This window comes from Schizosaccharomyces cryophilus, assembly GCF_000004155.1.
Source record: "Schizosaccharomyces cryophilus OY26 unplaced genomic scaffold supercont4.6, whole genome shotgun sequence".
Lineage (NCBI taxonomy): Eukaryota > Fungi > Ascomycota > Schizosaccharomycetes > Schizosaccharomycetales > Schizosaccharomycetaceae > Schizosaccharomyces > Schizosaccharomyces cryophilus.
Genome location: NW_013185629.1, coordinates 649,311 through 669,462, shown reverse-complemented (window position 1 = coordinate 669,462; position 20,152 = coordinate 649,311). Strand labels below are relative to the sequence as shown.

At 36.6% G+C, this 20,152-nt stretch overlaps 12 protein-coding genes across 12 annotated transcripts; 3 read left to right on the top strand and 9 right to left on the bottom strand.

The window, feature by feature from the left end:
* Positions 1 to 348: 348 nt before the first annotated feature.
* Positions 349 to 2,441, bottom strand: SPOG_01166 (adenylosuccinate synthetase Ade2). Its single transcript, XM_013169438.1, has 3 exons — positions 2,274 to 2,441; positions 2,138 to 2,234; positions 349 to 1,714 (listed from the first exon to the last, which is right to left on the bottom strand). Exons 1-3 carry the CDS (start codon positions 2,315 to 2,317, stop codon positions 551 to 553), a joined length of 1,305 nt encoding a protein of 434 aa, XP_013024892.1. The 5' UTR covers positions 2,318 to 2,441; the 3' UTR covers positions 349 to 550.
* Positions 2,442 to 2,995: 554 nt separating this feature from the next.
* SPOG_01165 (Ino80 complex subunit Iec1) lies at positions 2,996 to 4,147 on the bottom strand. Its single transcript, XM_013169437.1, has 2 exons — positions 3,834 to 4,147; positions 2,996 to 3,720 (listed from the first exon to the last, which is right to left on the bottom strand). Exons 1-2 carry the CDS (start codon positions 3,973 to 3,975, stop codon positions 3,158 to 3,160), a joined length of 705 nt encoding a protein of 234 aa, XP_013024891.1. The 5' UTR covers positions 3,976 to 4,147; the 3' UTR covers positions 2,996 to 3,157.
* A 1,304-nt stretch (positions 4,148 to 5,451) lies between these two features.
* SPOG_01164 (uncharacterized protein) lies at positions 5,452 to 5,695 on the top strand (the record flags this gene model as incomplete). Its single annotated transcript, XM_013169436.1, has 1 exon — positions 5,452 to 5,695. Exon 1 carries the CDS (start codon positions 5,513 to 5,515, stop codon positions 5,693 to 5,695), a length of 183 nt encoding a protein of 60 aa, XP_013024890.1. The 5' UTR covers positions 5,452 to 5,512.
* A 340-nt stretch (positions 5,696 to 6,035) lies between these two features.
* Positions 6,036 to 6,916, top strand: SPOG_01163 (uncharacterized protein). Its single transcript, XM_013169435.1, has 2 exons — positions 6,036 to 6,383; positions 6,450 to 6,916. The coding sequence occupies exons 1-2, from the start codon at positions 6,144 to 6,146 to the stop codon at positions 6,546 to 6,548; spliced, it is 339 nt and encodes a 112-aa protein (XP_013024889.1). The 5' UTR covers positions 6,036 to 6,143; the 3' UTR covers positions 6,549 to 6,916.
* Positions 6,861 to 8,114, bottom strand: SPOG_01162 (outer membrane voltage-dependent anion-selective channel). Its single transcript, XM_013169434.1, has 2 exons — positions 8,018 to 8,114; positions 6,861 to 7,924 (listed from the first exon to the last, which is right to left on the bottom strand). Exons 1-2 carry the CDS (start codon positions 8,098 to 8,100, stop codon positions 7,060 to 7,062), a joined length of 948 nt encoding a protein of 315 aa, XP_013024888.1. The 5' UTR covers positions 8,101 to 8,114; the 3' UTR covers positions 6,861 to 7,059.
* Positions 8,115 to 8,885: 771 nt separating this feature from the next.
* SPOG_01161 (uncharacterized protein) lies at positions 8,886 to 9,755 on the bottom strand. Its single transcript, XM_013169433.1, has one exon. The coding sequence runs from the start codon at positions 9,539 to 9,541 to the stop codon at positions 9,113 to 9,115; it is 429 nt and encodes a 142-aa protein (XP_013024887.1). The 5' UTR covers positions 9,542 to 9,755; the 3' UTR covers positions 8,886 to 9,112.
* Positions 9,682 to 11,682, bottom strand: SPOG_01160 (uncharacterized protein). Its single transcript, XM_013169432.1, has 4 exons — positions 11,425 to 11,682; positions 10,611 to 11,346; positions 10,464 to 10,560; positions 9,682 to 10,414 (listed from the first exon to the last, which is right to left on the bottom strand). The coding sequence occupies exons 1-4, from the start codon at positions 11,582 to 11,584 to the stop codon at positions 10,037 to 10,039; spliced, it is 1,371 nt and encodes a 456-aa protein (XP_013024886.1). The 5' UTR covers positions 11,585 to 11,682; the 3' UTR covers positions 9,682 to 10,036.
* A 134-nt stretch (positions 11,683 to 11,816) lies between these two features.
* SPOG_01159 (uncharacterized protein) lies at positions 11,817 to 14,855 on the bottom strand. Its single transcript, XM_013169431.1, has 2 exons — positions 13,277 to 14,855; positions 11,817 to 13,230 (listed from the first exon to the last, which is right to left on the bottom strand). The coding sequence occupies exons 1-2, from the start codon at positions 14,659 to 14,661 to the stop codon at positions 12,060 to 12,062; spliced, it is 2,556 nt and encodes an 851-aa protein (XP_013024885.1). The 5' UTR covers positions 14,662 to 14,855; the 3' UTR covers positions 11,817 to 12,059.
* Positions 14,853 to 16,907, top strand: SPOG_01158 (inheritance GTPase). The gene has a single exon (XM_013169430.1). The coding sequence runs from the start codon at positions 15,017 to 15,019 to the stop codon at positions 16,427 to 16,429; it is 1,413 nt and encodes a 470-aa protein (XP_013024884.1). The 5' UTR covers positions 14,853 to 15,016; the 3' UTR covers positions 16,430 to 16,907.
* Positions 16,404 to 17,435, bottom strand: SPOG_01157 (cornichon family protein Erv14). Its single transcript, XM_013169429.1, has 4 exons — positions 17,160 to 17,435; positions 17,062 to 17,113; positions 16,715 to 17,004; positions 16,404 to 16,629 (listed from the first exon to the last, which is right to left on the bottom strand). The coding sequence occupies exons 1-4, from the start codon at positions 17,198 to 17,200 to the stop codon at positions 16,599 to 16,601; spliced, it is 414 nt and encodes a 137-aa protein (XP_013024883.1). The 5' UTR covers positions 17,201 to 17,435; the 3' UTR covers positions 16,404 to 16,598.
* On the bottom strand, positions 17,410 to 19,048 carry SPOG_01156 (cofactor for methionyl-and glutamyl-tRNA synthetase). The gene has a single exon (XM_013169428.1). The coding sequence runs from the start codon at positions 18,852 to 18,854 to the stop codon at positions 17,580 to 17,582; it is 1,275 nt and encodes a 424-aa protein (XP_013024882.1). The 5' UTR covers positions 18,855 to 19,048; the 3' UTR covers positions 17,410 to 17,579.
* A 13-nt stretch (positions 19,049 to 19,061) lies between these two features.
* SPOG_01155 (uncharacterized protein) lies at positions 19,062 to 20,115 on the bottom strand. Its single transcript, XM_013169427.1, has one exon. The coding sequence runs from the start codon at positions 19,773 to 19,775 to the stop codon at positions 19,152 to 19,154; it is 624 nt and encodes a 207-aa protein (XP_013024881.1). The 5' UTR covers positions 19,776 to 20,115; the 3' UTR covers positions 19,062 to 19,151.
* Between the last annotated feature and the right edge of the window lie 37 nt (positions 20,116 to 20,152).

Here is a 20,152-nt window from a genome sequence, read left to right as displayed (position 1 = left end):
AAGTTTGTAAGTAGTATAAACACAGTATAATTATTGGTAATTACAACAAGTAATAGTACTAAAAATCTTTTCTTTAAAGCTGTTATAAAGCTATCAGGAATATTGCTTTTGCTATATATATCAGGGACCGACTTTTCCATTGTAAATGGAAAACCATAGCAAGGATTCAGAACTCCCACCATGAATTGCAATAGATCTCTCATGGCTCAAAGAAATGAAGCATAATTACATTATAATTTGTAATATGAGAGTTAAAAAAAAAAAAAAAAAAAAAAAGGTAGATTGAAAATTCGTTAGTTAAACTGCTTACAGTACCTCAATATACAAATGCAAAAGTCAAATGAAAGATTTGGATTGAACTATTATCATTTCATTAGTAGTATCTAATTTCCAAAATTTGATGAAATTCATAAATTTTTTTATACGGCAAATAAAACCGCTTGTTCACTTCCGTGATAGACAAACATCTTATATGAGCGTAAATAATTGATTTCTCAATTACAGATAAAAAGACTTCAAATGAGAGAGCGGATGCGACTTAAATAAAACTTTACTCTTTAATGAGCATTTCGTTTCTACCAGGGCCAACGCCGATAAAGCCGATGGGAACACCGATGAAATCTTCTATAAATTGAATGTATTTTTTTGCATTTTCAGGCATTTGGTCCCAGCGGGTAATACCGACAGTAGAGGTTTGCCAACCAGGCAAAGTCTCATATATAATCTCAGCGTTTTCGAGAGAAGACAAGTCAGCAGGGAAAGTCTCATAACGCTTTCCATCGATTACGTATGCAACAGCAATCTTGACTTCAGGCAAAGCATCCAAAATATCAAGCTTTGTTAAGTTCAGAGATGTATAGCCATTGATCATGGCGGAGTATTTTACAACCACCAAATCAAGCCAGCCGCAACGACGCTTACGACCTGTAGTGACACCATATTCACGACCAACAGATTGTAAATGTTCGCCGATCTCGTTTAGTTGCTCAGTGGGGAAAGGGCCAGCGCCAACACGAGTGGTATAAGCTTTCGTTACACCGATGGAACTAGCAACACGTTGAGGTGGGACACCAAGGCCAGTGCAGACACCGCCAACGGTGGTGTTGGAGCTAGTCACGAAAGGATAAGTACCAAAATCCAGGTCGAGCATCAAAGCATTGGCACCTTCGACTAAAATTCGCTTTCTTTGCTTTAAGGCATTGTGCATAAAGGTAACAGAGTCAACAACATAAGGCTTAAGCTTTTCAGCCAATTCCTTATACCTGGCTAATTCGCCTTCAATGTCATACTCAAAAGCACCATAACGTTTTTTTAAATCAGAGACGTTCTTACGGTAGCGAGCTTCAAACTCGTCCCAATGGTATAAGTGGTGAACACGGATGCCGCTGCGAGTTGCCTTTGTGGAATAAGCGGGACCAATACCTTTTCCAGTAGTACCAATACTTTGTTTGCCCAACTCAGCTTCATTCAAAGCATCCGCACGCTGGTGGAAGTCAAAGACAAGCTGAGCGCGATCTGACATAAAGATACGATTTGTGCTATCAAGTCCCTTTTTTTCCAAATCTTCTAATTCATCGAAAAAGGCAGGCAGGTAGACGACGACACCAGTGCCTATTAAGTTTACACATTTGGGGTTTACGAGTCCGGAAGGAAGAATATGGAAGTCATAGGTTTGGTCGTTGACTTTAATGGTATGTCCAGCATTGTTACCACCCTGTAAGACAGAGTTAGTTTAGAACGATGGCCCTAACACGAGGTGAAAAGGAGAAAACAAATAAAAAAAAGGAAGAAATAGCAATAGTAAAGATCCCATAGAGTAAGCAAGACTTTTCAATTCATACACACGCGAATAGAGAGACAGAGAGAGAAAGAGGATTTGTTTTATTAGGAACAAACACGCATGTAAAATTCCAACTCATCCAAAAAGACATTCATCCATACATAGCGTATACCTTTCCATTTATATTATAAAAGATGATCACATTTTACCATTGTTTTCATATTCGTTCTTTCAGATTTTAATAAGTCTCATAAGGAAATCACAAAGACTTCTTTTTCTCACTTCTCGACTTTTGATTTTTTTGGACAGCGTTTCTTCCTTTTTCTTTCGTTCTTCCTTATTCTCGATGAAACATACCTGGCAGCGAGCACACACATCTACACTGTCGCAGAGAATATCAACAAGCTTTCCTTTACCTTCGTCACCCCATTGGCTTCCAAGAACAACAGTAATTCTGTGTAAACAGTACGATCTTTTCAAAGCATGCTCTTACCCTTCATCTGAAACATTAACGCCCGTTTCTGTAACTAATGCCATTTTCTTATAATACAACTAAAAGTCTATTGAGTTATGCGACCGTTTCGTGGTAGGAAAACGGTAACTTCTTATTAGGGAGATCAGGGAAATATATATCCGTCATTTTACGTGTTACGAATTTGAGGGGTTAAGACGGAAGGGGAAAGTTTGCTGATAGCATGGAGTTGCGAGATTGATAAGATAACGGCTTTTTTCTATTTTCTTCTTTTGTTTACGTCTACTATGTGTGCGAAATTGTCAAGACAAACGAGTTGGAAGAAAATGAGCTTTGAAACCAATGGGAATATTTCTTCTTTTTGTTTGTTAGGAAAAAAGCGAAATAGTACATATTTGTCTTTAGGATAGAGCAATAGCATTTTTATTTTTTTTTGAAACCTTGTTTCAATGATTCATATTATTATATTGCTTGAAAGCAAAATAAATAGAAGATTCTTATTTCTATACCATAGTCTTGCATTCGAGGATAATAGTACAGTGATTTTGTATTTGTAGCAGATATGGAAGGTAACCGAGTAATAATAATGGGTTCTTCGTGTGGAAAAGTAAAGATACAAACCAGTCTGTGTCAATTTCAGTCTTTTCCTAGCACCCACAGGGAATCCAATAATACATTGGAAGGATAGCAAGCATACAGTACATATGGATCATATATAGAGCAAAAGTTCAGAGAGATAAATAGAAAAAATAAAAAATATATTATTAACATGAGATATGGAAAACAACCATAAAATTTAAAAGTAGAACAAACGTCAAATGCTAAATATCTTTTATGTCCCACGGGAGAGGCCCTCAATTTATTTATTTATAAATAAATTTTTTTTTTTCTGAACGCGGTTGTTACTACCTGCGTATAGAAGGATCCACAAATTGTACGAGTTTATCTAGTGCTCTTTCTTTTTCATTACGAGCTTGTTCCGACTTCATATTGAGATTTTCTAAATGCTTAATCAACATAGCGCGTTCCTCTTTCACCCATCGAAGTTTAAGCTTTTGTAAATGATACATGTCGTGAGGGGTTTTTGGCATAGCAGCTGCATCAAGCCAGTTTTCCATATTTTCGTTTGGAATTCCAGTACTTTGCTGCTGTTGCTGCTGCGCCCTAGCCTCTCTGGCACTTTGTACCATGGCATTGGCGACATTTTGAGGATGCATCGGATGCGCTTTTGGAATTGGGTCAGAAGGGCGAAGTGTATCAGCCTCATGCACCGTCCGCATATGCTTTGCTAAAGCATCAGAACGGGTAAATGAGCGATCGCATTCTGGAATTGAGCAGATGAATGGTTTTTCTCCGGTATGCGATCGTAAATGAGCTATGAGGGCAAATCTTGATGTCTGCACCAGTCCTTTTCTAGGACAATCATCCCATTCGCAAGTGTATTTAGGCCGACGATTCCCAATATGACCTAGTTGAGCCAAAAGTTAGCAAATGGATAATCAAAGTATTCCAGTAACACATGAACGAAATTTCATGTACCATACTTGAAATTCTATGAACGCAATTTCTGAGCTTTCTTACCATTATGAATATGATGTACTAAATTGTCAAGCGTGAACAAGTCTTGATTGCATCCTTGCCACCGACAAATCGTTTCGGGCTCGGGCTCTAGCTCAATTGGTGAACCTGGAACTGACCCTGAAGTATCAGAAGAAATAGACATAGATAAAATTAAAGCTCAAGGAAAACCGGAACCTTTTTTTTTTTTTTAGATCCTTGTTTGTCTACTGGTGTGAGCCTTTGGAAAGTTCAAATAACGATTTCGGTTATAATACCTTAGCCTTTTTGGTGGTGTAGGTGGAGGTGGTGGTGAACGAACTGATTGTGCTTGCTAACCATCTAACTTACAGTTTATAATAAGAAATAATAAATAAATTTAAAAAAAGAAATAATTGAAAGAGCAAACAAAACAATTGTCTTTTTTAAATCAAAAATAGCGTAAAAGTGGCATAAGGAGTAGAAAAAACAGTAGAAATCTCACACGTTATGAGAATATTTATCGGCTGGAATAAACAACTAGGATTGTATTGTTGTATACATGAATTGGATGCTGTTGCACTACGTTTATAGACACTAGTAATGTCCAAGGATCTGATTAACTAAATGGAATGCTTGAAAGACAATCGAATTTTCCAGTGTGAAGATTCAGACTGTAGACTGATCAGTGTATAATATTTGATTAGTGGATCCTTTCACTAATGTTTCGATCGCTTGGTCTTGATTTTTGTATTTCGTTTTTTATTGTTTGTTTACTTGGTATTATGCAAAGATCCTTTAGAATTATACTTATTAGCTGATATTCACTAATACTTCATTACTATAACGATGCATTAAATTAATATGTTAACGCGGTATCCTTTTTTGAAGTTTAAGGACTCCACTTAGAGATCCTCCAAATAGTGATAAACCAACAACCTCGTTCATCAGTAATTCCGAGTTGACGTGAATTGTGGTAAGTAGCATAGCGTAGTGCCTAGTGAAATGGGCTATTTATCAGTAAACATTTGGCAACTTGCTGTTCGTCCTTATTTCGTAAACAATGGATCCAAGAAAGCATCGGTTTGTGAATGTATCTATAAGAAAAAGGAGACAGATATCTCGTTTTCTTTTTCCTCTTCTTTTTTATTTTTTTGTTTGTTTTTGTTAGAGCTTCCACAGTGTTTCCTAAGAGCCCTTGCGCGACTAACTAGAAAAGAGTATGTGTAAATATAACACTTGACATGGTAACATAACTTATAAGGCTCAGAGAAAGCTCATTTTATGAGCTAAATTGTAGTAAAAAGTCCTCATTATTTCTTCAAACGATAGAACGAACTGAATTGATAATGGTTTCGCGCTTTCAGGTTTGTTTACATTTGGACCAAGTAAACAATACAGAAAAAATGAAAAAAAACACAGTTATAAGAAGGGAATTAATACATAAGTTAACTTTTCTATTCAAAAATGAATTAATAAACTAATTTTTAATGTATGCTCGTTTCCTATATGCACTCTGCTTTGGTTTGTTTATATCAGATATCAAATGTAAACAATACCATTCATCTCCCATTTCCAAACTCTTGGGGAATTCAACAAAAGCATCACTTTCTTTAATAATATTTGTAATTATCATGCATAGTTTTGTACCTCAGACGTATATGAAACTCGCTTTTCAACTCCATCCTGATTTAGACGAAAGAGATTGCTTAGCAGTTCAAGCCATGGTCAAATTAGTTTCCTGCTGGAGACAAAAGAAAATTCAATCTGAAATTTATTACAATCAACATTCCATGAAGAAAAACCCTGCTCGTTGTGAAGTATACTTGAAACGTCGCTTTCGAATCAAAAAGTCCCATGTTCAACACATCAAAAAACAAAATATGAAACCAGCTCGCCGCACATAAAGTCTGTTATTCTTCAAACAGTCAATATCTCTTAGGAGCAATGCCTAATGTCCCCTTCAGATGGTAAACAAATCCTACATTCCCGTCCTCTCTCTTGATCATCATCCTTTCTCCCTAATCTCCATAATCATGACTGTACCTCCATTCCTTTTGGAAGAAGACTCTATTTTTCATAATTCCTTCGTTCACTTGTATATACCATATCGTGTAGTTCATTTCCTCTCTTTTCTCTAATTTATTCTCATTGTTTGTCTCTCTTATTCTTTTTTAGGCATAATTCTCTATATTTTTCTTTCTTTTTTTTTCTTTCAATATACTCCTTTCCTTTCCTTTCCGATTGCCAATTTCACTACATTTCGTGTTCGACTTCTCGAAAGCTTATACCTTTCCCTACCATATTCAACTGTAGACTACCAGTACCTCTAAATTCTTTTCTACCGGCCTCAATATGTCAAAAACGAGAGCTAAATCTGCATTAGAAAAGCTAATTCAGTCCCAAAAAGATCCCCAATCGCAAGAACAGGGCTATTTCAAACAGAAACGACTTGCAAAAAAGGAACGTGCTTTTGAACCTGAAAAAATCGTTCTGGAAGAGAAATGGAAACAAGAACAAAAACAATCAGAAATTCTTAAATATCTAAAGAGAACTATGCGAGTTGAGGATGCCGAAAAAGCCGTTCATGATATGGTAAGTCCGTTTTTTCCAACTGAAAAGAAAAGAGACCAGAAGGACTAACAACATTTTTCCGTTTAGATATCCAAAAAGAATGAGTCGAATAAAAAGAGAAAAAGAAAACAAAAGAAGAAGAATGACGACGATTATGGTGTTTTTGAAGAGGACGGCCTTCTATAGTGCACCTTTTCTTGATCGTCTTGATATTGATATTGATTTTCTTTTCTTTTCTTTTCTATATACAAATTCTTTTTTTATTTATAATCAGGTAAATGGGTTATTTAGGAATATCATTTCTACATAAATGTTTCTACGTCTTTCTGGTAATGCCGTAAAAAAGCAGTTCTGTAAGTAGCCAGGAACATGTAAAACAAAAAATTAAAACAAAGAAAAGCTGTAAAAGACATATAGTCCAGCTTGTTTCTGTAGCTCATTGTTACAAATCTACTTGTCCTTATCGTTGGTTTACTCAACACTACTGGTTTATTTACATGTTCTGGAAGATTTGGAAATTCATACAAAGTAACCTACTAGTTATTAGAGAAGGGAGTAGAGATAGAAGAGAATTCAATCGTTCAGTGAAACCATTCTTCAAATTGCGTTGCAAACAAATTATTTTTAGTGTGATAAAGGAACGTTAAGGTTTCAGATGACGACTAGCATAGCAGAGAAATTGTCATGAACGTTGAACTTAAGCATTGAAAGCAAGAGAAAGACCAGCCTTGTGAGCAGGTTGTCCTAAACGTTGGGTATCGAGTTGAAGACCAAGACCAACAGTAACGCCAGGACGAATGGTCTGGAAGTAAGACATGGTAGCAATACCAGCGTTGTTAATCTTGCTCTTGACAAAGGTATCCTTATCCAATTGGTACTTGGAAGCGAGCTCTAAGGTGATGGCGTTGGCAGTGGAAGAAGCATCCCAGGTAACATTACCACCAGCCTCGGCTTGAGAGCTAACGCGGTGATAGTAGCTAGCGCGGAAAGCACTAAGGTTGTTGGAAGCTTGCAAAGCTAAAGAGAAGGGGGTAGCCTGGTAACCAATAGTAGCGGCATACTTAGAGACACTTCCCTTTTGGACATCATAGCCGAATTCAGCACCAGCAAGGAAACCCTCGTGGCCAACGGTGAAGTCACCAAGGAACTTACGTTCCAAAGCATTAACAGAGGCATGGCTGTGGATCAAAGGATGTTCATGCTCCAAATTGAGAATGGCAGTCTTATCAGCAGTAGCAGGGCTGAAAGTGGTGTTAACATTGGCATGAAGACCTTGAGCAAATTGATTGGTAAGGCCAATCTTGGACTCCAAAACGTTGGCAGTTGTCCAACCTTGAGACATGGTCAAACCATTAGCCTTGTCGGAGAAGTTGGTTTCCAATTTGCCGGCGATGATACCCTTGGCATCTTGATTACCGGAGACGTTGAAAACAACACCATTAGGAGCGGTGGTACGAACACTCAAAAGAGTAGCTCCAATGGGAAAATCACGATTCAATAAATCGTTGCAGAACTTGTCGATAGAGGCGTAAGCAGGAGGAGCCATGGTAATTAAACAGTTACTAAATCAGCGTTAATACTTTTTGTTTACTAACCAACAACCAACTAAATTCAATATTTATCCATCTTCGTCTACTTCCAACTACAATACTTACTTTTTAAAGACAAAAGGAACCTTTGGTGGTTTCTGGTGTGATGTAAAGGGCAAGTTTAGAAACCCCCAGTAGGACCTTTTCATATTCGTAATCCTCACCTTCGTTGCACATTCATAAACAGTTACGGAACCGCATTCGCGTTTGCAACTGCTTTATAACGGATACGTATCTATCCGTAATTCTTGATATTTCATTTCATGCCAATCGGAGTGCTTCTTGTCTCAGCCGCAGGAATAATAAAAAAAAATATGAATATAACAAAGGATGCTATAAGTTGGGTTTTATTAAAATTGTATTAAGTAAATATGCCATACATCAATATATAAATAAGTACAAATATTCCATCCACATTTGTTTGGTTGTCAACTCATGGTGGATGAATAAGCCAAGTTTTTTTGGCTGAGCTATATAGGGTTCTTGTGTTACGAGTTAGTGAACTATCATCGTTTACTTAGTTCGTTTACTATTATATCTCTATCATATTTGATTTCTTGTTACTGCCACGGTAGGAACCTCATACTATGAGGATGTTTAGCGAGTGGAAATAATAATTACAATTATAGGATTGTATGTTTCAATTGGACAAAATGGTAATACGTAGAAGCATAGTAATAACGTTCAGAAATTTGACTAACTAAATGAACTGTCTAAAAGTCGACTTTATTTATCCTGAACAGTTGAATCTTTCAATCTGAAAATTCAGACTGTAAACACAGATATGTATATTATTCTAAAGATTAGCCATCATGACTTGCTTTTTTTAATTAATAAGAATAATCATTGCAAAGTAAATTTAAATAGGAGTTTTTGTATTAGAACCAGAATTTATAATCTCAATTTTCTGTTTACTTATTACAAGAAGACAATCCTTTAAGCTTATGAATATTAAAGATATTCGCTAATATTCCATTCTTATAACAGGTTGTTATATAATGAATGCTAACGAGGTATCCAATTGTGACCTCCTCTTGGTTCAGGTAACGACTTGAAACATTCTACGCTTTACAATTATGTATGTATACAAAGCCAAATTCGCTAATGTGAGTAAGTTTGAAGGATCGAATTTGGTAATACGTTGTTATTTGCAAGCCAGTTTTAAGTAAAAGTGTGTAGGAAAAAACGCATGACACTATGCGTGTGACATTTTTCGGTACTGTTCGAGCCGTGGCTCAATCTCATTGTTAACCTCTTCCGTCTATTGATAAAGGAATGGGCTCTGAGGGCTGTAATGAGCAAATTAACCAGATTAGGCAAAAGAGAGTCATGCGAATCTCTGGCCCGTCTATCACATATTTCGTCTAACGTTTGGTTTATCGTGTCAATATGAATAGGCGAAGTTCCATCGTCGTTTACGACACCAGCAAGTTCATTGTTCATTACTAAATCAAACTTATCTGCAACTCTCCGAGTATAGTTTGTGGTACCTAACATCTCAAGAAGCTTACCTTTAGTAAGAGTACTTTCCGCTGGCTGTTTTCTACCCACCAGATTGTCCATATAGAGCTTCTTATGTTGTTCATCCATTGCTACAGCAGAAAGAACTAGGACTAATATTAACTATTCCTATAGAACAAATAGCAACCATAACATCAGTAGCTTTGGTTATATCTGGTGACTGATAATCGTAAAACATTGAAAAGCAAAGCTTCCATAAAACCAACATATATAGGAAGAATGAATGAAAGTAATCAAAAGGTAATGGTTTAGTATTTAACATATAATTGCACATGTACGATGCTGCATATTTCTACTAGCACAGATAATTCATAGACAATCCAAGGCATAGTAATAGACTTTTATAGCTAAAGTAATATTTGAGCCTCTAAATAACGATAAATACTAAAAGCTTCTATAAAACGTCACTCACCCAAATAAATAAAGTGTAAAGTACTTGTTAAAATATAATGTATGGGATATTAATTTAAAGCCTTTATAACTTTTTGTAACCAGATCATGTATGCAGAAAATGATCATTTAAAAGGAAACATCTCAGGTTCATCGTCATCATAAATATACACCTTAACCGCTTTCACTGCTTTTAGTAATTGCTTCATCTTCTTCAATGTCATGCTGGTGTCTTTCATCGCGAAGTTCTTCAATAAGTTGATGACATTGAGTGAGTAAAGAATTGACCAATTCCTGGCCCTCAGGAACCGAATTATCTGATGCCAAAAAGTATCCATTGACCCGTAGTTTTTCAAGCGAAGCCAATTTCATCTGATAAGGGTACAAATCTCTTTCCGAGTAAATTCCTCCACTTCTTTGTACCTCCAGTAAGCAACGTTTTACAGTACGCAGCTGGTTGTGGACAGCCATAAGCTCCTCAGAAACGGGTTCACTGGCAGATAACAGTTGGTAAATATATGCATAACAACGTCTTAATAAATAAAGCAAAATCTAAGTTTTTGTTAGAAACTCACAAACTTGGTAAAAAGTTTTAACATACTCTTTGACCAGCAGGTGCATTACCATTTTCATCCAAGAATTGACCATCGATTCGCATAGAGTCAATTTCAGCCAATGAGGCTCTGTAAACATACAAACTGTATATACGGTTAAACACTTCTTCTTAGATGATAGTAACTTTACTTACTCGGTTTCTCTTAGCGTCCAGCGATGTGTCAGTGTGAGGTGTTTTAGTTTACTTAAAAGCTCATCAAGACGACTGTAGATTTGCTGAAATTTCGGGCTGCTTTTCATCTCATCCGTCAGCCCTTGCTTTGATTTTGCATCTTCCAAAAAGCTAAAGCATTCTTCCAAAATACCGTTGCATAATTCTTGTCCCTGTAAAGGCCGGCTCTGGTCGTCAACGAACTTGCCATCGGGATCTCGCATTTCCTCAATCTCCTTCAGCTGTTTCATCAAATGGTCAATAAACTCTCCATCCGACGTTGGTCGAACAGCAAAGCCGTCAATTTGGCGACGAATTGACACCAACCGACTTTGAATTGAAGTAAGCTCTGGTGCAATTTTCGAGATATTGCTTTGCGCTTCGCTATAGTTTTTGTCACACTGTTCCAGTTTGTTCCTTATATATTTAATTACGACAGGAGAAGCGTCTTCTTTCTGAGCACCCTCTAATACAGCAGCCCGTATTCTCTCCAATCGCTCTTTCAGAGGTTTTAAATCATTTTGAGTATAACAAGCTCCTTCCAAACTGTATTCCAATAATCGTCTCACTGTGCCGAGTTGCACAAAGAATGCAGGAAGGTCATTATTCCGACCAATTGCCAGATAAAAGAGTGACAGCAAATGTAGACAATCCTCTAATTGAGTATCCACAATATTACGAATATTATCAGATGACCTTCTTTTGTCAATTAATTCCACTAAAGACGTTAATGAGCTGTTTAAGTGACATTGGGAGCAATTCTTGTTTATTCCTTTAAGCTCCTTGTAAAACTTACATTGTTCCACTAATTGATTATATAGATTAAAAACATCGTTCTTGTCAATGTATTTGGTACGATCTCGCTTTAACACTGCTAACCGCTGACGAATTCCAATGAGCTTCTCCAAAATTGGTTGCTCTTCCACTGGAACAGGAACTGCTGGTTTATAAGACATGTTATACTAATCTTTTTCTATTAACAGTTAAAAATTCCTTAAAGTTTGTTGTATTCTGGAAATCAGGGAGGTCAAATCGTAGTCGTTGGTAAAGGACATGTTCGCAAGTCGTAAGCTTTCGCTTACCTGAACCCTTATCGAAATCGAGTTAGGAATCTTAGACAATTACGAACTTCGTATAAATTAAGTAGCTAATATTTACATTTTAATAACGGTCTCTTCAAGGAAAATTTGTCTCATTAAAAGATCAGAGCATCCAAGCCTCTAAACAAAATATATGTATTCATTGATTATGTAAAAAGAAAAAGTGAAACTATAAACAAGAGAGGTCTTATGATCCTTTGATATATCTGATAGAAAATTTAAACATAAGCAAAAAAGTAATGAGTAAAATCAGTCGCATAAAAAGAATGAATATGATCCAAAATCTAAGTACGTTTCGACTGGAGTAACAGTTTTAGCATAAACCATTTCATTAACATTGAACGTCGGTCTTATTAATATAGTCTAATATGCTTTTCAGGTCGCCAGTCAATGCTACATTAACAAATTCATCATCCACATAAGTATAGTCGTATAAAAGATAAGAACGTTTGAGGGAATAAAAACATCCATGATCAACGTTGAACGAAGTCATTATTGATTCACGGAACACTTTGAAGTTTGATTCTGAAACAAAATCTTCATTACCTTCCGTAGAACATTCATCCATAACAGGAAATTCACAGAGTTCATAACACTGTATATTACATTCGTCGATGTTTGCAACTGCAATCCGCGAATATAGAGTAGTATCATCTTCCTTTTTAGGTGTTAAATTAGTCTCTAACATGTTTGTCAATGTACTTGCAAAAAACTCTTCTCTGTTTGGAATAATGTAGCTATCCAACGGTGCCGCCTGTAAATCAAAACAAGGATGTAAGGCACCCAAAAAACCAGCCTGAGACACTGAAGGCACCAATTTAGGAACACGAGCTTTCGTGGAATCACGATGAAAGTCAATCATAGGTAGGTCAACCTGAAGCATTCCGTTAGGTACAAGCCTGGTCTTAGGTAAACCTTTCAAGGCTTCTTTATTTGCATTAAAAATTTCCAAATATTCCAGGCCTGCATAACTATCAGATCCAAAAGTGAAGTCGGTGGAAATTGGCGAAAAACTTCCGAAAGGATTTTGATTTCTAGGAATAGAGCTTGGACTAGCACCCGAACTATCCGGACAAGTTGGCGAGCTTTGATAACTACTCCTCATAAATTTAAGCCTCCAAGAACTTCCTAGATAGTTGCGTAACGATGGCTTGCGATTGACGCCGTGATTTGATGACCTAGTAGATCGGATATCAATTGCTTGTGATGAATTCGAAACATTTGATGAGGAATAAACGTCTTCAAAGTTTTTTGAGGAATGATTTGGAGTAGTTGGTAAGCTTTGAGATGAAAGCATCCCGGATGAAGGGAAAAGTAGATTCGGTTCTAACATATCATCAGACGAACTAGCTAATGAAGGACGTAGGAGGGGAGCTAAGATGTACAAAAAGCGTCTGGCAATAGGAGCACGGGAAGACTGGATCATAATCTTAAATGGTGTTTTCTCCATTTTTTTTTGTCGGCTCATCTTCATAGCAAGGGTGAGTAGTGAAGAAATGAACCTAGGAAAAAGTTAGTAAATTAAGTAAAATGAACCGTGAAACTTACTTATTTTGCTTCTCATTTCTGCATGAATCCTCTAAGATCTTGATATTCTCCATCCACGTATTGCTGGAAAATACTGAAGGTTGTATTAACGGAGCTAATATACCAGCTTTTAAAATTCTTAGACATTGTTGTATTTTCATAATGATATTTTCATCATTTTGAAGTGAATAAGACCCAAAGCCGACTTTTGAAGAAGTGGATTGTATAAGAGGAATTGCGTTTCCATTGGAATTCGAAGAATTGGACAGGGAAACGCATAAAAGCTCCCGGATATGATTATCTATTTCAGTTTTTAGAGTTTTCGTAGCATTAGAGAATAAGGACCAATAAAATGTAAGAGGATGAACTGAGTTTTCAAACGTAATTGGGATAGTTATGATTAGGGCTAAAGCATAGGTTGAAGGCCTGGTGCGGGTTTCAGAAAACAGAAATGGTGATAACTTGCCATTTGTTCCATTAAAGCTAGAAGTAGAAAGGTTGATAGAGGGAGGTCTATTTTTCCGGCGACGGCGCATACTCTCCATTAGATTACCCGTTTCTTTATTAATGGGAAAAGAAGTACCATTTAATTTCCTTGTGCCTGAAAAAGAATTTAATACTGTGTCTGGTACAGAAGCACTTGAATGGGAAACCCTTATAGGTGAGCTAGATCTAGGGCTATAAGGAATCAAACGCGAGGATCGCGGTGTCTCTCTATGTGAAGGTCGAATGCTTAAAAGCTTTTCCATTTGCTCATGCAACAAGGAAGATGATGGAGCATCAGTTAGATTAGATTTCTTTTTTAAAGAATTTTGTGTTTCCTTCCTAAAACTCTTCTCGTTTGTTTCTGGTGATACGGAACCCTTTTCACCCATACGGTGACCTAAACTAGGTTTCGCAGTCTGTGCACCGCCTTGAGCCGAATCTTGGATCTTTGAGGTTGATACGTCAGAATCAGTTTCGTTCTGCTTATTCACTTTTTGCTCGCTGAAACTGTTGTCCTCCATAGCCATTTCGTTCCCTGGAGTTTCAACCGGTCCACACATGTTAATCTGAAAAAGCTGAGTTAGCATATATTCCCGAGTAGCAGGGGAAGGAGACTGCAAGGTATGCAGCTTTGTAACTGTGTTTTTTTGAGACATTGGAATTGCACCAAACATCAAATCAGTCAAAGGCGCATGAGATGAATCTCGAAGCTGCGTTTCTTGGCCTTCATTATTAGAATGTTTAGAATCAAATAAAACTGTTTTCTTGCGATCGCCAATATCTTGTACAAGCACAAAACGAAACGATATATCTTTGATTTCCTGGCTGGGTTTTTCTAACCCATGGAGAAGCTCATAAGACTCCTTTGAGGAGGAATTAGTACCAGAGGATGAGCCTGAATGAAATAGAAAATGAAGCATTAAATGCACATTACGCGACTAAGATTATATGTCAATGTAGAAGTGGTATACTCCACGAAATCTTAAGAGTTTTTTCAAACAAATTAATGTAATATATCTTAAACTTTATCCAAAAAAACTTAATTTTTTTTCAGATACCAGATTATTTTAATTATTCATTCCTCACTAGTAGTTTCTTTTGTGGTGGTGAACCCATATTCAGTTCACAGTAGAAGAAATTTGTATGTGACTTTTAAGAGAACCAAGCTTTGGTATGGTTTATAAAACACAATAATTAATGCTTTGAGCGATTGATAGTCAATTTAGTTGTTTTCTGAATTGTATAACAGAAGCTGACGAACTTTTGACATAAGACATGCACGAGATATTGAGCTTAGGTTTTGGAAGCAAGAGCAATTTCTTACTTACACATTTTTGGAACACACAAGAAGCATATTTTGTTTACGATGAACGAGATGTCTCAAAAGTATCGGTGAATACAAATTTTCGCCAGTTAACGAAACATAATTATGAGCATTTGGCAACTGTCCCAAGGGAATGCGTTTACGACTCTCCTAATGAGTTTGGCTTCGTGAAAAGGCCTTGGTTTGCTGAACTGAGTGACTCAGAAGTAGTAGGTTCTTCAATCGCTGGTTCACTTGAGAAAATCCACAAAGCACCTCTTGACATTCATCCTTATCAGAGTGCCTTGTGGGAACAGGATGAATGGTTACATTCTCAAAGTCCTGATGTATTGAAGGATCTTGAACAGTTTCCTTCTTTACCACATATTGAAACTGGAACTGTAAAGCATTGGTCAGATTTTAATAGATTGCTATTCGATCCTAAATACTTATTTCCTATAAATTTCCCTGATTTGAATTCTGAAGGCTCATCATTTGAACTTGGAGCGGAAGCTTTTCGTTTGCATAACAACGAGCATAATGTTTGGGATGAAACATTACGCCCTCTTATTGAGGAGTGTGACGGAATGCAAGGATTTCAATTTGCAGTTGATGTAAATACTGGTTGGTCTGGGTTTATGACCAATTATTTACAATATATTGAAGATGAACTACAGGATGCCGGTTTACCAGTGTGGGTTTTTGGTGTAAAAAATACAGATGGCTCATCAGTAAGTTCATTACCAAATCAAAAACAAAAACAGATGTATGCGAATGAATCGTTAGTACTAGGGAGCCTTAAAGATGTAGTTTCTCTTTATACACCTTTACCTTTTAAGCCAGAACATGATTACTGGTTTGCCAGTTCTATCACAAATATGGCGTTTGAATCTTTGACGCTACCAACGCGTTTGCATGGTACTTCATATTTGCACATGAGTGATTTAGAATACTATTTAAAATCAAGCAGCGGTCGTTCTATTTTTGCACTCGACCTAAAGGCAAAATTTCACGAGAAGAGCGATTGGAATATAAATCGAAGTGTTTCATTCCCTACTGAATCACCTCTTTCTCTTTCAGATCTTTCCAGAGCACCCACAGTAATACGAGGCCCAAATAACCAAGATGCTATTTTGAGCAATCTTCCTCCCTCACAGCTAAACCAAGATATAATCAATATAAAAGATATGGGATTCCCAATGCTAGACACTACACCTGACGATTTATCAAATATTGATACAGTTATGGTAACTGCTTCTTCAACAGAGAAGGCAACCTCACATGTACAATCGATTGGAAAGTATATGAATACTCGACAATTTCGAGAATTAGACCAGGATGATGTATTAGAGTTACAGGAAAACTTACAATCTTACTATTCATAAATGGTTCAAACAAGTCTCGTCGAAAAAATCAGTATAAAAGGTATTATTTGTCTACTAAGAAGCGGTTTTTTCAAGTGCTCGATATGCAAGAATTGTCGAGTAATCCCAATAGTATTAAATAAGCATCAAACCTGTTCATTCCGTACCTACTTTTATTCTTGTAAAGCTTTTATTGTTCTTGCACAAGAGACATAACCATGCTATAATATTGTCAGCGCATAATCTAGGAATTTAAGATGAATCAGTCAATGGTAGTTTTCCCAAAAACACTGTATCCAGACTTACCAATAAAGCAAGGTAAAAAACATGACCAAGGCAAAGAGAGCCTTCATAAAAGTGACCCGTTTATGGCGACCTAACTGACGGAATATTTCCGTGGCATCCAAAACATGAGTTTTCTGAATAATTTGATTCACATGAAAAACGACAAGTGGTAAATTTATGAGCACCAAGATCCATTTCCCTGCAAGCAACAAAAGAAGAGTCATGCCGCTATGTGTCAAGATCTCTGGAACTATATATAAATTCAGTTTGTTACATAGGTCGATTGGATTTATGTAGTCCATTTCCAAATCCTTATACACACATTAGTAACTCGCCTAAACAATGCTTGAAAGATTCAAAATTCATACACTGAACATAATTATAAAATAGATTTGCATCAACATGTTTGCACCATTGAGCCTAGCCCATGTTAGAAAAATGCATTTTAGATTAGTAGTGTACACACAATAAACTTGCAATATACGAGAAAGAACCAAACGAAATCATTTCTTTTTGATATTGCTCTTTTATTTGGAATGAACGAACAAAGGCTTTATAGCTTTTGGTTACAGTTGTGGATGAAAAATGAAGTCGCTTACGAACCTTTATAGAAAGTGCATAGCATAAACAGACTAAAAGCTACAAAAAAAGATCCTAACAGAAGCTATTTTACTCAAAATGTAATAAATTTAAAATCCATTAGGACTTTGAAAAAATACAAGTCGATTGACTATGAAATAGCTTACAATGAAAAGACCTTATGCAAACGCTACAGTTCGTTGCAGCGACTATATTTTCTTTTATTATAAACAAGAAGGTGAAAGCCAAAATTTATAACCAAATAATCTAGTTCCTTTCAATATAATCTAAAAGAAAAATAGTTTCTTTAACTCAGACTACCATTGACCACTGTTTGAGCCTTGCAGAAACCAAGCTCCTTCTTACCTTTGACAAATAACTTGTGAAGTCCTTGGTCATCCTTGAAACCGCAAAGTAAATCTTCACCACTAGAGAAGCCAGGTTGAATAGTTTCCCAGATTTTACGCTTGGGATTCAATTGGGATTCAGGTTCAGTATTGTCAAAGCCCTCAAAGGCAAGACGATCACCGGCCTCAGCCCCTTCAGGTGGAAGCACAAACTCAACAACAGATTTGTCAGGAGAAGAAGCACAAAGAACCATGGCTTGAGACTTGACACTACGCATATTGGCAGGCTTTAAATTGGCAACTACAACAACCTTACGCTGTTGCATTTGTTCCAAAGGAATATACTTGACCAAACCACTGCAAACAGTACGAGGACCTTCGGCATCACCACAGTGAATAGTAGAAACATACAAGCTATCAGCATTAGGGTGCTTGACGGCTTTTTCGATGAAACCAACACGAAGATCAATCATAGAAGGAGTAGGAAACTCAACCTTAGGAGCTTCTTTAGGAGGCTTATCTTTCTTTTCCTTTTTATCGCTCTTTTCTTTTTTCTTTTGCTTTTCCTTTTTAGCAGCCTCGATCTCGGCAGTAGAAGGCTTCTGAGTAGCCTTCTCTCCCTTTCCATTTTGCTTTTCTTCACCCTTGCTCTCTTTCTTCTCCTTCTTGTCCTTCTTAGCGATAGTAGGGCGTTGAATCTTAGGAGCGTTCAAATCCAAAGCAACCAACTCCAAACCGAGACCTTTGGCAGTTTCCATAACAGCCTCCTGATGTTGGATAAAATCAAACCAACGAGCAACATTATTCAATTTGTAGCCCTCTTTGGCGGATAGTTCAGAAACGACAGGATGAAGATGAACATACATGGCAAGGTCAGCGAGCGTAATACCAGCATCTTGAGCGATAAAAGTGGTATTCATTAAGGATTCATTGAGTGACTCCAAAATTTCTTGAGAGTTTGCAGATGAAAAAGCCTTGGTTGTCCATTCGAAGACTTGTGCTTTTTCAAAATCGTTAGATCCTAACAACTCTGGCTTTTTCTCAGATGCAGCTTTAAATAAAGCATTTACAGGAGCTTGTTCACTCTCTTGTACAGAAGCATTTAAATACTTGGAAACAAATTTCAGCTCTGATGACATTTTGCTAGAAAAGTGATGCTGGTGGTGAAGAAAAGACTGTATCCTAGTAGGTCTAAACCTAAGGAAGGTTCTGTTAAATGATCTGAAGCAATTCATGAGCGGAATTCTTAAGAAATATTAACAAGTTTTCTTTTGAGTTTTCAAATTTTTGTTTTGCGCTTTCTCTTTCTGAAGCATTGCATATCCGGTAACAAGTATATGCGCTGAATTGATATGCTTCCCCCTAATTATAAGAAAAAGTTCTTATTGTATAATAGGTTTTTACGAAAAAGAAAAGTATAGTGGTTGAATTAATATTAGGATTTGCGTGAAACGGATTTTAATTTACTGTCGAATTGTCTCAAGGAATCGCATGCTATGTACATAATCTTTTTTTATATACTGTACTTATAATCATTTTCTATAGAGTATTATATTGTCGGAACCGAATGTAACCACATTCGTATGATTATGATAGAGAGCTTGGATATTAGGAGGCTTCTGTCGATGGTAGGTATGGAGACAAGTTAGCCAAGAGCGCTGTATGTCATAAAAAAGAGTTTCATATGAGATATTTGTGGTACCACCATTGTATGTATCGACAATCACGTCCACAGGTTCATCTGGAAGACAACGATGTCCACTTTGATGTAAAGCTTCCAAAACATCAATAAATGCTTGTCTTACTCGCCGCGAGCTATGAGAGCGAATAACAGAGCTCTTATGGACTCCTTTTTTCCCAGCTCTTATAGATAAACGGACAGGGTTACCAGTGTAATGCAAGGTTGGGTATCGAAACGGTTTTGTGTTTAGGCTTTCTATAAAGGGAAATAACCAAATCCTTGGAATACAATACATATTCATATAATTTGATCTTGCTAGCTTTCGTGTCGACCGAATTATTTGCATTTCTTCAGGACTGATCTTTAGTTTAGCCAAGTTTCCTATAGGCAAAGGGTTTACATTTTTACTTCTTAGATTTGAAGGCACATATTCAACCAAAGGTTTGAATACCCGATTGAAAACTTGCTTCGACATGAAAGAAAGAATGAAGGACACTCGTTATGCGTGAACAGCCATTCAAAAATTGTTTTTGCCCTATAATTACCCTATACCTTGTTTTTTTGAAACAATTTGAATCTTAGAAAAATTTTTCAACTTACAAAGTAGAGAAATGGCTTGTCTAGCTTCTATTTGTATGAATCCTTGACGAAAAGAAAATTTCCAAGTGTTTCAGCACGTAAGCTGAATGCATCAAGAAGGAGCTATTTCAATATTCGTAATGCTGCTTTGAAAACCAGAATAATTTTTGATAGCATTCGCTTGTTGCATTTTTTCTATTCTTTTTATGCCGACGGTATGAGAAACCTACTTTATGTTAAGATCAACTACTGAGATTTACAATAATTTAACTA